The sequence below is a fragment of the Lates calcarifer genome, linkage group LG2 (genome assembly GCF_001640805.2).
Source record: "Lates calcarifer isolate ASB-BC8 linkage group LG2, TLL_Latcal_v3, whole genome shotgun sequence".
Taxonomy (NCBI): domain Eukaryota; kingdom Metazoa; phylum Chordata; class Actinopteri; family Centropomidae; genus Lates; species Lates calcarifer.
The window spans coordinates 25,772,308-25,788,483 of record NC_066834.1 but is presented as its reverse complement, the minus strand read 5'-3'; the positions used below and the strand labels follow the sequence as shown (position 1 = coordinate 25,788,483).

The 16,176-nt window shown below is 40.8% G+C and overlaps 1 protein-coding gene across 1 annotated transcript in view; it reads right to left on the bottom strand.

Moving 5' to 3' along the window:
- ush2a (Usher syndrome 2A (autosomal recessive, mild)) overlaps nucleotides 1-14,922 on the bottom strand; it is a 188,297-nt gene extending 173,375 nt beyond the window's left edge. Inside the window, exons 1-5 of the mRNA XM_018666882.2 lie at nucleotides 14,276-14,922; nucleotides 12,941-13,736; nucleotides 12,330-12,544; nucleotides 11,928-12,140; nucleotides 8,873-9,041 (exon numbers count right to left, since the gene is read on the bottom strand). Coding sequence (XP_018522398.1) covers nucleotides 8,873-9,041; nucleotides 11,928-12,140; nucleotides 12,330-12,544; nucleotides 12,941-13,567 — 1,224 coding nt within the window. The 5' untranslated portion in view covers nucleotides 13,568-13,736; nucleotides 14,276-14,922. The remainder of the gene's footprint in view (nucleotides 1-8,872; nucleotides 9,042-11,927; nucleotides 12,141-12,329; nucleotides 12,545-12,940; nucleotides 13,737-14,275) is intronic.
- Between the last annotated feature and the right edge of the window lie 1,254 nt (nucleotides 14,923-16,176).

Here is a 16,176-nt window from a genome sequence, read left to right as displayed (position 1 = left end):
AAGCTCAACTGAGCACACTGTGCATGTTGAGAACTGTCTTTGGTCATCTTATCCTTAAGATGATTTTGGGAAACAGGTTGCTGGATATTCCCAGATACTCCTGGCCTCCACATGTGAAGTGAGTGAAATCAAAATGTGTAATGTCACTAAATGCATCCACCAGCTCTCCACTTTTGCATCTCCAGGCTCTTTGTCACCTTTCCTTCTCTCTTTCTCTCACTCTCTCTCTCCTGCTATCACACTGCCTCTCCTTGTTATTCACCCTCTGAGCCTCTCCCACCATCTTTAGTCGTGTCCCCCCCATGCTTGCCCTTACCCACTATGAACTGTTAGCAGCTCTGATGTACAGCCAATATTCTCACTATCATATTAGTACGGCTGCAGTGTGTAAAGGAAGAGATAGGAAGAGGAAGAGAGGAGGAAAAGGAAGGGAGAGAGAGAAAGGGGGGGTGGGGGTGGAGAGGAGACACATTTGTTCTACTCATCTCAGCGCTAAAAGATACAATTACCTCTCACAGCATATTATCCATGTTTTATACCAGCCCAGGGCCCCATGCCTTTGCCTTGCCGCGCTCACCTCGTGTAAGGCCCATATTTTAACACTAGCTATGACAGTTTATTTAAGAAAAGAAAATTGTCCCCAGGGAGATGGAGAGGGAGAGAGAGAGAGAGAGAGAGAGAGAGAGAGAGAGAGTGTGTGTGTGTGTGTGTGTGTGTGTGTGTAAGGAAAATGAGAGGGAAAGAGGGAAGGACAAAGAAGGTGGAGGGGGAGAGACAATGAAAGGGGGAGAGAGTGAGAGATAGATGAGGTAGAGAGAGAGAGAGAGAGAGAAAGGGAGGAAGAGAAAATCATCCTCAGGAAAAAAAAGCAGAGAGGAAAGATAAAGAGAGGAAAAGAGAGAGAGGGGACATATATAAGGTGACATACCAACCTTTTAATAAAGACCATAAGTCTCTAAGACTTTTTCTCTCTGTGCAGAAAGCAAAGAGAGACATTCATGAGAGCATATAAGGGAGGAGAAGCACATACAGTATCCCACTGCAAAAGACAGGATGTACCAGGTGGAGCTGTGCTTCCTGACGGATCCTGACACAGTATCAAGTTTTGAGTTGGGTTTTAGACATGTTATTGCTTGATTGCCTGAGTCAGGTTCAAGTTTGGATATTTTCAAATGTTATTTATTATTTATTATATCTAATTAATCAATACATTCCAACTTCCAATCCAAGCTTTTCTCTCCCTCCTCTAATTCTGGCACCTTTGGGTATCATCGAGTACCAATCTGATACCAGTGCTCTCTTAAATGTTGGCAGAAACACTGAATGTTATCAATGACATTCACAAAGAGACTTTATGTCACAATGTGGCAGAAATCTTATCCAGTGAAAAATGTCAGTATCAGTGTATAATGAAGTAGAGAATGAACTGGATAAAATCAACAAATGACAGAATAAAGCAAAGCAAAATAATCAGATGCCAATACAGGATTGTTTCAAAAATTTTGCAGTATCAGTTGGGTTCAGTCAGGTCTGATCTCAGTTCATAGTCAGCTTCAGACTCTAGCATCAGACAGGACCATTTGTTTGATATCCTCTGTTGAGCATTTCTTTTTTAGAATAATATTCAGGTTATTTTAGGTTATTTTAAGTCTCTTAATTAGGTTAGTAACCTATGTCATGCAACTTCTTCTTTAGTGTGGATATTTCTAGAAAGGGCAGGTTAACATAACATATGCTCTTTGGCGGATCCTTTTATCCAAAGCACCTTGCAGCACCCTTGCTGCATACATTTTTAGCTCTCATATCTCAAAGCTCTGGTGGGAATGATACTCCTAACCCTGGCTGTGTTAGTGCCTTGCTCTCACTGTTAGGTTGGACTGCACCGCACACTCCCATAAAATACTCATGTAAAATAAATAAATTAATGAATTTAAAGAAAATCTCAAACCCCACCGCACATACACACACACCTTTCTCTCTCCCCCTCCCTCACTATGTAATTGATGCCAGTCTTGTGCCCTTTCGCCTTCTGTGCCAGCGGGCAGAGGGCTACCATAGAGGTGTCCGCTTCACCCCTACGTAACAACCTTGCCTAACCTTCACACACATGCACACAATCACACATACACACATAAATATACTGTCTTCAGTGCACACACATACACGCAAACGCACACATACAGCGTATAGAAGCATGCACAAAAGTGCCTCCATGCATGTACACATAGTGTATGCACATGCATAAACACACACAAACACGCACACAGTCACCTTCAGTCTGTCTCACAATCTGTCCCTGTCACTCTGGGTGGGACACAGAGAGATGCATCGGGTGTATGTGTCTGGGACAGAGTGCAGTGACTCTGCACACAGTATACAACAAAACTGAGTAAACAAATACTGTCAATTTAATACAACTGTATTTGTTTTCACCAAAGACCAAGAGGAATGAAGCCAATTCATTTGAAAAACAGAAACGTTTGTCTAATTAAACTCTACTGAAGGGTCCATAAAGAACCCACTGGAGTCCTCTTTTATTTCAGTATTTGGGTATATAAACTTGCATTCAAACCTCCCCTACAACTTTTGCACTCATGCAGCCCCATATCATCACACTCCCACCTCCATGCTTCACGATGGGTACTCTGCACTGTGGTGGTTCTGGCCATGTCCACACCAAACTGATCCAAACTAATTTATTCTGGTTTCATCTGACCAAAGAACATGCTGCCAATATTCATCAGGCCTCTTTTCATACTCTGTGACAAAATTTAATCTTGCACTTTTGTAAGCAACAGAACTTCTTGGATACAGTCCATAGAGGCTGACTACATGCAGTGTCCTTCGCATACCTTACACAGTAACTTAAAACAACAGGAATATTGTAAGATGGTACAGTTTTGAATCATTTAACATTTTAGAGTTATTGCACAGGAGTTGTACTCAGTCTTGTTGTACCTTGTATGTGTGCAACAGTTTTACCTTTTGACCATAGAGTAGCAAATCCTAACAAATTTATTTGCATGTTCTGGGCCTAGTCCACTCATACATGGGTATTTAAAACAGGCTTTTTCTCCTTTGCTCCAAAAAAAAATCTGTCAACATGAAAATTTGAAAACACGCTGTCAAGCACAGTAAAGGGCAAGCCAAACCAACAGGTGAGGATATAAGCATAACCATAAAGCCATGCAGGCCAATCAGCAGCCTGGAAGAAACGTAATACCAGTTTCAGTGGCTACCGAACAACGGTACATCAAAGCTAAAAATTCAGGTTTCTCTGTGTACCCATCAACACTGAGAAGGTCAGTTTTCAGTGACCTAAAATACTGTGTATGGACGAAAGGTCAAGGTCAATATAGCAGACACTCAAGTTCTCAAGCAGTGTAAAGCCATGCTAAAGCCAGGTCTGGATCAAGGCACATGTCAAATAATGCTGACCAGTTGACACCAACACAGAAGAAGAAGAAGAGGTGAAAGAAAGGATGGGGGGGGTGGGCAAAAATGACAGAGAAAGCAGAAGAGGAGGCCAGAGTGCAAGAAGGAGAAAGACAGACAAAACCAGTCTCTCATAGAGTGGGGTGATGAGGGATGTGCATCTATGCAAGAAAGAAAGAGATAGAAAGACTGTGGTGGTATCAGATCAGTTGGTGCAAAATAGCAGCCTTCTGCCAGGACCACACCAGTCCGTATATCCACATACACACAGGCCAGAGTCTACCAGTGTAATTGTGCGTGAAAACATTCATTAAGGTCATTATGGCATGCAGTAGAAGTTTTAGCAGCCAAACTGTATAAGAGCAGAGTAGTGAAACAGATGAGCTGTCAGGGTCTAGAGAACAAATTGTAGATTAGATGGCAACAACTAGTTCACTCCCTGCAATAAATACATAGATAGATGTGTGTGTGCATGTCCTTGTAATCATGACTTGACCTTAACTCACTGTGACACTCAGACACTGACCCACTTACCCCTTATTCATCTTAACAGTTCTGTTTCTCCTCTCTTTTGTCTGCCTTTACCAACAGGTATGACCCCTCTGAAAGAGCAACCAGCCGTTTCTGTGTGTGTGTGTGTGTGTGTGTGTGTGTGTATGAGGAGGCAGTATGTTCATCGCTACTGTGTCTGTGTGTTTAACAGTAAGAGAAGAGAGAGGGGTGGAGAGTATGTGTGAGTATGTGTGTGCATGCACGTGTTAAACATTCATGCAGCTGTGTTGGGCCGTGATGGGACCAGTGTGACTGGTTGTCCCTGCCACTGTCTCATCCGATAATTCTGATTTGCTCAGGCACTAACAGACGGACCCCTCTAGGGGTCCTCCAGGCACACAGTCAATCACTGGTACTCCAAAAGATAGTACGCCAAAGCTATTTAAATTGTGAACTCTCTTCCATTCTCTTCTTTCCATCTTTTGCCATTCCTTTTCACCACTTCTCTTCATTTCTCTGTACTTCCAAGACACTTCTTTTTACTATTTATCTCACTCTTCCTCTTCTGACACATACTTCTACATTTCCCATTTGACTCACAGTCACATCTCCAACTTCTAGCCTGGTATATTTTGTTCACTTTGCCTTCAAACAACAAGCAGATAATGTCACTATTATAAACTCAGGATTTTAGCACCTTAGCACAGTAGCCCATTCATGAGTGCTGGTTGACCTGCTGTATTGTAGCTGCTCAGTCACAGGTGGGGAGGCTGTGTGGTAGCAAAGTTGAGAAAACAACTCCCTGTAGTTTTAAGCATTGATTTTATGTTGATTTTGTCAGATGAAGTCACAACCACAAGATAATGATTTAATTAGCTGAGCTGTCTGAATATTTCTACTCCTCCCCTTTATCTCTGAATAGGACAAAGTCAGTCCCTATTTTATCACACTGATTTCATATGAGAAAGATACCATAAACCTTAAAAAGGTGTTGAGCGGCTACAATAGAATGTATGTTACAAAATAGTACGACAGTAAAACTAAGACAAAATTCTAAAATGTAATCAGGTATAAATTCAATACTGATGTCAGAGAAACATAAATTACTGTAGGTATATTTAAATCAATTACACAAGTACAGTATATACTTGTCATGACACAACACCACATACTGTGTGCTCCCTTGTGCGTCTTGTGCTTGTTGACAGCATTTTTCACTGGGATACTGCTTTATATTTTTCAAGGCTTCTGCATGATGTAACACATCTCCTGCAGCTTTCACGACACAGAGATGTAATGAGCAAACAGAATAATGAATTTCAGCTTTGGCTAGCTGGTGAAATAATCACTTAAACAAAATACAGTTGTTAAGGTGTATGAGAATGTTTCCCCTCAGATATCTGCCAGCAGCTGAAAGTACAGGATATAGGATTTATTTGTCTGGAGGCTGAGGGATCAAAGTCATGAGCTGAAATTTTACAACTATGACGTGCTTCATGATATCAATAGCTGATTTGGCTGGCAACACTGCAGCTCACTGTTTTTAATGAGTGTCACCTTAGTACCGCTGCTGTTTTTGCCAGCATGTACTGCCACACCACACCACTGTGAACCATGGTTTAAACACCCAGGACCACCAAGTCCAGTTAATTACACACAAATCATCAGCCATTGTCACACCAGTTGTACTCATCTCTCTTTGATCCACAGCAGCAGTAGAGATGCTTTTCTACATATGAGAGCTACAATTTAACAATAACTCCTACAGAAACATACTGAAAGGTGAGTCGCACAGTAGACTGACTTCGTAGGGATCACTTAACTTCACTGAGCCACGTCCCTCACTTCCCCCACATCTCTCCTCCTCTCTCAATCCCTCCCTCCCCCAGGCTACCTTTTCCTCCACTATTCTCTACATCGTTACCATAATCAGATAAGACAACTACCTAGGGAGCACCAGCATCCCTACAGCACCTTGCTCCTGGCACCATGCGTGTATGTGTGTGTGTAAGTGTGTGTGAATTGCTCCTGGCACTTGGAAACCCGTATTCCTTTTGACTGTCTTTTTTGGTGTTTTGATCTTTTCAGACCGACAGATGACTGGTGTATGTGTGTGCGTCTGTGTGTGTGTACTGTATGTGTGTAGGAAAGGTTTCTAAATTACCCAGCTCCTTCATAGGGTAATGTCTGTATTGCGGCTGACAGACTGCTACAAATTACTGCTGAACTGTGTGTCTGTGTCTGTGTCTGAGTACATAACTGTGTGTGCATGCATGAGAGTGGGATTGTGCAAATGGTGTTTGAGTGTCATGGATGATTATATTATTCTTCTAAATGGTCAAAGCAGATCACATCACAATACCATTAAACAAAAGACAGACTGATTCACAAGAATGCACAAACGCACACAGAAGTTTCAAAACGCCTCCAAGCCACACCAACGCAGTGCCTACAAGCCTTTTTCCATGAACAACACACATAGATACTGTACATAAACATATATAAAATGATGATCCCCACAGGGCATACATACTGTACTACATACTGTACAGATACACACACACACACTAACTAGCAATTGAGCCATCAGCAACACTACATTTAGCCAACGACACGTTGGACTGCCAAATTACTGTACCAGGCATCAACACCAATCAGCTACCCTGTAAACTAAACTGTCAAGTTAGATTTTCTGGATAGGTACAGTAATTTTCCTTTTAAGTACTGAAGTACTGGTCAGCATGTATAACCTCCTCTTTGCTGGCTTACCCCTCTAGCAATGAATCACACTTTCAATCAAACTGCTGTTGATATATAGCACAGCCTTTTATTTTGCTGTATTTTGTATTTTAATTCTTATTTTTACAACCATATATAATTTAGTTGTTTGAAAAACATGAGTGAGTAAGTTTAACAATGAAAAACCTAATCTGAAATATTACTTAGAATTGTATAATTATGGAACAGGAAAAGAAAAATAGCTTCATAATACCAAGAAAAATTGATTATTGAAAAGGTAATTTGTTTGCAACAGATTATAATTTGAGGAAAGCCAATTTCTCAAAAATTTTTTAGATAGTTTTTTTTGCTTTACTAATATTTTCCTGTCTTATCTTGGTTTGACAGCTTGGGAAATTTGCTCATATAAGCAGCTCATATTAAGTATGGAGCCACTGCTAGAGGTGATTAGCTTAGCTTAGCATAAAAACTGGAAGCGGGGGGAAACAGCTAGCGTGGCTCTCTTCACACTTCAAATATATGCCTACCAAAACATCTAAGGCTTAACAACAAGTGGTATCCCATTTAGTATATCTAACAAAAGAAATGTAAAAGTGACAAGTTGAGGTTTAAGAGGGAGTGGCATGCTGTACACAGTACTGCACTATCCAGCATTTTGGGGGATGTTCTCCATAAAACCTGTTAGAAATTCTATGTTTTCATAAACAGCTGCTCAACACCAACACTACTGTATATTATACATATTAGACATATGCAACAGTTTTGTTGGTTTTTACTTTTTTCTAATTTACCACATGAAAGTTGTAGCATTATGTGAAATGTAGTAGCAAAGGTAGACTGTAAATATGCCTATCAATATCCATGCCATGTCTAACAAAAATATGGGGCCCAAATATTAAACAGATAAAAAGTAAACACTCAGACTATTTAAGTTACAGGCACTTATAGTGATAAAGCTCGTCATGCTGACCATGTTTTCTCCCCTTGTTGCCTTGGTGTTATTCAGGTAGATGCTGAAAGAAAGAGATTGTCCAGTGGAGTAATCTGTAAAATGATACTCTTCAACAGACCAAAAACACATGCACACAGACACACACACAAACAGGGATTCATTTGGGGCCACAAGACTCTCTCCAGTTCACTAGCTGCCATTTTAGAATGATCAGAGCAAATGAAAGCCCTTTTTGTCCATGATGGCCTTATATTTCTAGCTTCTGATGCCTTCTAAAATTTCTAGTTGATGTACCACTTAGGTCAACTGGTGGTGAGGGAAGAAAAGGCAAGACAGATAACACCTAAGAGGTGGAATAAATACATATGTTATATACACCACTAACAAAAATTATCAGCTTCCACAGATCTGTGTGATAATGGTAAATCTCAAGATTATCTTCCCTGTTTTCTGGTGCGGGTGCAGTGTTTAGCTGTAAAATAATCTAATATCACTAATCCACAACTATGAAAGAAAGATTCTGACATACTCTGATACTGAAACTAAATGTACCATCCAAGATAATAAATAACTACATTATCCACAAAGATCTGAAAAGGCCAAAGAACCAATTTAACAACCTGACATAAGCAAAACATTGATTTCAGAGCTTCACAAAGTGAACCACAGAAAAAATAAATAAATAAACACAATAAGTAAAATTCAGAGTTACTGGGGGTTTGCAGTTAGTTTTCCAGACAGGGCATACCACCTTTGAAATATTGTGTTGAAAGTATGAGGCACAGTCTGTGTATGTCTGTCTGATGTAATGTGTGTGTGTGAGTGTGTGTGTGTGTGTGTGTGTGTGTGTGTGTGTGTGTGTGTGTGTGTGTGTGTGTGTGTGCCTGCCCCTGGCCCCAGCAGCTGTGCCAAGGCAGATGTTTGCCAGTGTAATTACCACTTGCTTGCTGAGAGAAAGAGAAAAAGATGGACAGAGAACGAAAGAGAAGAACAGACAGAAAAAGCTTGAGAGGCAATATGTCTGTGATAAAAAAAAAAGACTATACCACTTTCACAACCCTTATTACAACAGTTAAACACAAACCTAATGGTGCCTCTAGGGTAGAGTGACTGAATTTCATGTGTGAAAATGCACTTTTGGACGCACATAAACATCCATGCTTATAATCATGTGCCTCTCATAATGATATGTTTATCGGGGCAGCTGTCTTTCATGCCACCATGGGGGATCTCCAAACTCTTAAGATTTCTTACCTGCAAAACAAGGTGTGTCCATCTCTCTAGTACAAGCCTGCCCTCGGTTCTAAAGCGGACAGTTAGAGAAGTCTGACTTCTGGATTGAATGTAGTGTAGGGTGACCGCCTGCTCGGACACTGTCACAGAAAAGACCAGCCTCCCTCCTGAGCTCTTCTCCAGCAGCATCCTGAGGGAAGCAAAGACACACAGAGAGAAGCTGGTATAATTTTACTCAGAAAACTAAAGGTAGAGTCGACTCCAAAAACCATGGAGCCTAGTGCTACTACACGCAGTCTCTCATTCTGACATTTACACATAGAATATCAATATTTTACATGACTGCCAGGTTTTTGCTGCTACACTGGGTGCACGCACACACGCACACCTTCCACGTGTCATATTAACCACCGTCACTGACATTTTATGAGAAATCATGGCTTTTATGAACCTAGAGCAGTATACCTCATAAATCACCATAGATATATGCATGAGAATGTATGTATGTCGGCACATGAGTGTGTGTGTGTGTGTGTGTGTGTGTGCCTGTGGGGAGAGGCAAAGACACAGAAAGACATACTTCAGATAATAAGTGCAAGATTAAAGTAAGTACAAGTTGGTAACTTACAACAAGTATAAGATTGTGATTTTCTGGACTGAAAATGCTTCATGTGTAAAAGGTCCTTTTACTCCTAAATATATATTTAAAAAATTTTATAAGGCATGAGGTAAGGGCCACAACTGTTTATTATTGTTATTACTGATTAAACTGCAGATAATTTTGATTTGATTTTGACATGGTTTACTGTATCCATCTACTGAAGTGGTTGTTTTGTACGACTAACAGTTCAAAACCCAAAGAATCACTTGAGTACATATAACTAAACTAAAATAAATGTATATTCAAATAATAATCCCCAAATAACATAAACAAAATTTAATCACCAACATCTGGAAATGAGTTGGTATGGTAAAAACTATGGTTTGTAGGAACAGGTGGCTGGCTCTGTTCATTGTTCAGATGAGGGGAGGGTTGTGAAATCACAGGGAGAGGGAGAGACAAAAAGAGAGAGGGGTGAGGAGAGATGGACAGAGGTGAGGATAGAGACCTCCTTTCATCTGGCTTCTTTGATGGCGGCCATGATCGTCTCTACAACAAAAGACTGATGGCCAGTGACAGCAGCAGAAAGAGAGACAGGGAGAGCGAGGGATGGAGAGATATAACCTCCATGCAGATGCATTCAGCCATACAGGTGTCATGTTCAGCAGACCAAGACAACAAGACTTGTCTGTCATCTGAATCCCTAGGCAGACAACTTCACAAACAAAATCACAGCACGAAATACAAAGGAGAGATTTGATCTTGGTCTGATTCTCCTTCTCAGAGTTAAACTTAAGTGACAGCAACATTTAAAATGAACATCACGTGAGTTTGGAGAGTACACATGCAACCTGTCTAGTGCTGCATCAGGTCTTTCTTCACCTCTGCCATGGCTGCAAAGTTATCAGTTACATTTATCTTCTAAGCACATGCCTAATATGTGAATTTTGATATATTCAGCCTAACAAAACATATTCTGACAGCCTATTTAAAATGTTTAATTCACAATCTGATCATATTCTCACTGGGCCACTCTAGTTTGTCCACATGGAGCCAACCATTCCTGACGATACAAAAAGAATTTCACTATATACCAATACATGTTTTTATAAGATTAAGTTACTTAGCTTATCTGTCAAGAGGATGTGTGAAAAGATGCGTAAAACCTTTTGCACGGGGAGCTGTGCAAAGTCTGACAAATTGCCTGAAATGATGTCACTTCAGTCAGTGGTAGTTGAAGACTACAAGTCTGAAATGAAGACATCTGAGGCTGTGGAGTTGGAGAGAAGTGAACTCACCAGATCTTTGCAGCCTGCTCCTCATCTCTGCTAGCATAACACACCCAATTCTCAGACTGAACTGTCAGTGGTTGAGTTGCATTGTGGGTAATGTAGGCACCAGGTTTTGTCAAGGAGGACAAATGTATAAAGCCCAACAATTTTATTGTAGTGCAATGCTAAATCAGTCCAGTATTCTTTTAATTATTAAATTTCAAAACAGATATTCTGACAATCACAAACCAAGACACTGGGTATGTTTCCCCTGTTTTAGTTTCATGACAAAGCACGCTGTTCGAGCAGCCGACTTTAAGTGTTGCTGAAGGGAGGAAGAGAAAGGGTTGTCGAGCAAAGCCAACTGATCTCTCTTTCTGTGTGCATATGCCATGTGTGTGTGTTCGTGTGTGTATGTGTGATTGCAAGCTGATCTGAGTGTGTGTAACTCTGCACCATCTCAAGCCTGGAACATGCCAGCACACTCTCTACCCCCTCACAACATCACATACACACAACATGTCTAAGTAGGACATGACAGCCAGTTGTTGGCTAACATTTCCTGATGGTGATACTGACCTGACACGACCTGACCTGCTTCTTGTTATTAGATCAATATCACAGGGTCTTCACTTTCTCGTCAGTGTTTAAAAGTCATATTCAATATCATATTGAAACAGATATTTGACCAGACATGAACCAGCAGGGAGTCATATGTCATTAGTAGCAGGGGATAATATTGAACGACTCAGTAACTGTTACGTAATGTTTGATTATTTCCCTCTTTGTCTTTACTGTTTTTTCCTGCCATTGAGGTTCCAGTGATTTTAATATATACAGTACAATATAGCTGCATAATACCAGAAAACTGAATAACTTTATGTCCAACTCGCTTCTCTCCATCTTCTACAACTTCTATCTAAATCTGAATTTTTAGATTTATAAGATGTCCTATGATATACAGTCATGCACACACACACAAAAGCACAGATTGTCATGCACAAAGATGTCATTTAAGTTACAGGAAATTTACTTCTGATTGCTAAAATTTATTTCTGTTTACTTTGCTCACCCAGAAGAAAAAGCTAGCTAAGACCCATTTATTTCTCAAATTTCTACCAATAATAGTTTTTTCTATTAAGAGAAAGCCTGTGATCTCCAGCTATTATTCCAATTTCTTAGAAATTACAAAAAATTAACTTACATCTCTCCAGGAGAGCTTGGTTTTATCCACAGTGCCAGCGTGAGTGAACCCATCGCTCCTAGTCTCTGTGAGGGGGGTGAGACCAGACATCCATCCGTGACTGGCCGAAACAGCACGCTACTGGATTCACCAGAGACCCCCTCTGAACTGGTCGTGGTTCCGGTCTCTGTCCCAGGATGAGTGTCATGACTGTCTTCAGTAACACAGGTACCCCTGGTGGAATGAAGTTTGAATATGTTTATATTTTGTCTCTTTATATTTTTATGTTGACTATGGTGTTGGGAAACTTATGTCAGTAGTTAAGTCACAGTTTTTATTTTGCATGGACTGAAAGGTCAAGGGTCATGATCCATTATGTGGCCTTTTCAAATACCATTATCACAATTAATTTAATATATGTACCTATGTGCAGGTAGAAGCAGTGGGGCATATGGAGGTGTGGAGGATCTGTAGGGACACTCCTGGATGCAGAAGGCCTGATAACATGTCAGCAGGTTAGCCTGGGAGGACGGTAACTGACAGTAGCTGCTCCGCTCTGGAACCCCACAGGTGGAGCGAGGTGGAGAGATGGACACAGGTTTGAAGGCAGCAATGTTCTCCATTTGTGGGAAATTTCCCTAAGAAAGAAGAAGGTTGAACGAGTGTCATCATTCTATTTAATCCTGAGTCTCCTGCCACTTTTTTCTTATTTGTAGTGGCAGCAACTGGAGATATTTAAATTAGACAATTTGACAAATCTAATTAGAAGTGCTATAAAATTAATGTTATCATACGACACAACTCATGTTGTTGACAAATCTCTTGCCATCACAGATACAGTAGATATAGAGTACATCTAAAGTGTATTATGACAGGTACTTTTATTTTCATTTTAACTGTCATTAGTAACATCTGTGCTTTTCCTACTATGACGAGTTGAAATGTGTGCTATGAAAAACTCATAATGAACAGTGCATTGACTGTTAGCAACCAATCTTCCACAATCAGAATAGACTCTTGAAAGCCACTCTTACCTGTGATGAAGCAGGTTTAAGACACAGGCTGAGGACGAGGAGAGCTAACCAGAGGAAGAAATGATGCCCCTTCATCCCCACAATGTTTTTCTCTCTCTTCACCTCCTCTTCAGTTGTCTTCTTCAGGACAAACAGCCAAAGAATGGAAGGCCAGCTCTGTCTTTTCCTCCTCATTTTCTCCCATTGCTCGATCTCACCTTCTGTCTTTACAGCTGACAGAATCCCTGAGACATCTGTCTTGCTGTTGTCTTTTCCTTTTACCCCGTTTGTCCAACTTCCTTTTGAATCTTTTCTAATTACCCTCTTCAATAAATTGCACAGCTCCTCTCTCCCTCCTCTCTTCATGCTCTCTCTCCCAACTCCTCTTCCCCATGTTTGCCTCTTCCTTTGCAAATTTCCCCTCGATGCTCCTCCCTCAGTTTTCCAGTCTTCATTCTCTTCAATCCATCTCCGGCCTCTGACCCCACAAGATCCTACTGTGAGATTTTCCACGGGGTCCAGCATGGCCCAAGGTTCAAGAATCTCAGACAGGCATTCTGGAACATTCCCAGAGGCAGAGGGATGTCCAAGAACCTGGATTTCTTTCAGAAGCCTTCCAGCAGCGCTTGAATAAGTGATGACTGTCATGGTTTCATGGTTCCAGGGTTACAGGGACATTTTTTTTTTCACAGGCCAGTGCCCCTTGGGTGAGGCTACGAAGCTTAGCTCTCTGTTACACTGTCTCCGTCCCTCACGCACACAAACCCACACACGAACCACAGCCAAAGCCTTCACATGATAGGTAGGATTTCACAATCTAGAGAGGGAAAAGAGAGAAGGAGAGAAGGAAAGGGAGACGTGGTCAGACCAAAATCCAACACAAGACGAATCTGAGGAGAGTGAAATGCCATGCAGGCTATTCCCTAGCCAAAGCCTACACTATCATGTACAGGTTGATGGAGGCACGGCTCAACTGATTCTGCTACATCGCTTTCCTCTTTTCTTCATTTTCTATTGAATTAAACATGGCCCATTTTTTTTCCTCTGGCATGTGGCCTCCAGGTTTATATCCAACTGAACGGGTTTTCACATGAGTTTGTTGGAAATTGAGGCTTAGGCCAAAGCTCTCTTCATTACAATACTTATCAGCATCAATTTCACATTTTGAAACACAAAGGAGGCCAGCAGTGCAGTCATCTACAGCGCTGAGTTACTTGGATCCTCTTGCCTACGATGTCCTTTATAAAATAGGAAGCTCAGGGTGTATCTAATAATGGCTACTACTGTTTGCCGTACGAATAAATCTATGCAGATATTTTAACGTGCTAAAATATAAGGTAACTCCTCGTGGTTTACCTGTCGCTGTTGGTTCCCAGCACAAAGCTCTATCCCCATCAGCAAGTGCAGCGTCAACAAACATTCAACTTGTTGCTCTGGCACGAGTCGGACAAAACACGCTACCTGTGTTTCTCCACACACCTGTCTGTCAGCCATGGCAGACACCGCTCCAGCAGAAAAAAGAATCCTTAGCAAACATGACTTGAGCTGTTTTGTCCGTCTTTTCCCAGCCACTCACTTCTCCTGAAAAGCTGAATGCCAGTACAACTGAACTTGACAAAGCTAACCTCTTTTTTTCTCTCTCTCTCTCCCTCTGTCTTACCTCTCTCATTCAGAACATGCGGCGCGCAGTGCTAAAGAGATTACCGCGAGCTGCCATCTGGCCAGCAGCGCTCGAGGCGGCGGGATATTGGGAACAAAGTAACGATGATACAACGTTACATTCCTGAGAACCGAGTAACGGAAACTTGATCTCGGCGTGAGAACAAACAGTGCGACATATCCGTTTTGCATCTGTTACAGAACACCGAAGATTGTCCGTGACAGCGAGGCATTAATATGCGATTTAAATAATTACCCCCTGCCTGGTAGTAATGCTTTACCCCCCACCTACGTGGGATGCGTCTGGGTTTCAGACAAGTGGCACTCAGAAAAACAGAGGAACGCTACCGCCGTCGCTAGGCAACGGTGATCTGCTCCGGCCACTGAAAGACCGAGTAGGAAGAAAATCATTTTGTGATGTATTTAATGTTATCTGTCAAACTTGTTTTTACCAAAATACTACATCACCATTTAAAGTTGTAATAGGCCTTCCTTATGGCACTGATGAGAAAAGCAAAACAAACAAACAAACAGGAATCTATGAAAATGGGTGAAGAATGGATAGATTTATTCATAAGTACAATTGTAAAGAGCACAAAATATTAACACAACCTATATTTGTCCACTTTCTGTAGGCTATAACTCTTAACCTACATATTAAGGTGGGCTGTTAATTGAATACATAGATCCAGTTTATCAACAATCTCTACAATCAATAATAAATTCAAAAGATTCAACATATGTTTTGCATAGTCCACATATCCTTTTTTATTTAGTTTTGCCCATTCTTTTGATGTTAGGAGCTCTTTGGCTCTTTGTACTTCACCCTCTCTCTCTCTCTCTCTCTCTCTCTGTCTCTCTATTTGTGTGTGTGTGTGTGTGTGTGTGTGTGTGTGTGTTTGCAATTTGCAATTTAATGGCAGTCACCAGGGATGCACTGCTATTTGTGCCATTAATTGGGCCTTGGTAACAATTAATAGTGAATTAGTAATTGCAGTATGTATCCCTGATGAAGCCTCACATGTAAGAGTGACTTAGTTATGTACTGTATAGCTGCTGTGAATGCTGTATAATATATGATTAAAATTTGGACGTTTAAAATATTTTTGAAGCATTTATATGTATGCATGGAGCTGTGTGTAAAAATCTGAGTTGAGTAATATAAAAGGAATTGTAAAGACTTTTTTTGTAAAGAAAATTGCAATGTAGATCATCAACTGTTCTATCTTTACACAAATATACACTTTTTTATTTTCATTCAAATCTGTAAATGCATTACCACATGCACTACAAGCCTGTTACTTGAGGCCTATAAAACAAACCAGTAACATGCATAAATCCTCTAGCTTCATAAAGTTGAACATCCACTAGCAAAATATACACACAGCAGAAACCGAAGCACTAGCTCAAGTATACAGTAGTTTAGACTTTGACTGTGTGATCAAGCGCTCTGCATTTAAATTGTGTAAACATTTCTACCAAAAAAAGACCCTCTCTTATATTTTTCCCTGCCGACAAGTTTTTGCGTTATCATACTAATCGCGTTTGAACAGCTGCAATTTGCTTTGGTTGAACAAAGGCATTCTAACTAGGTTTTA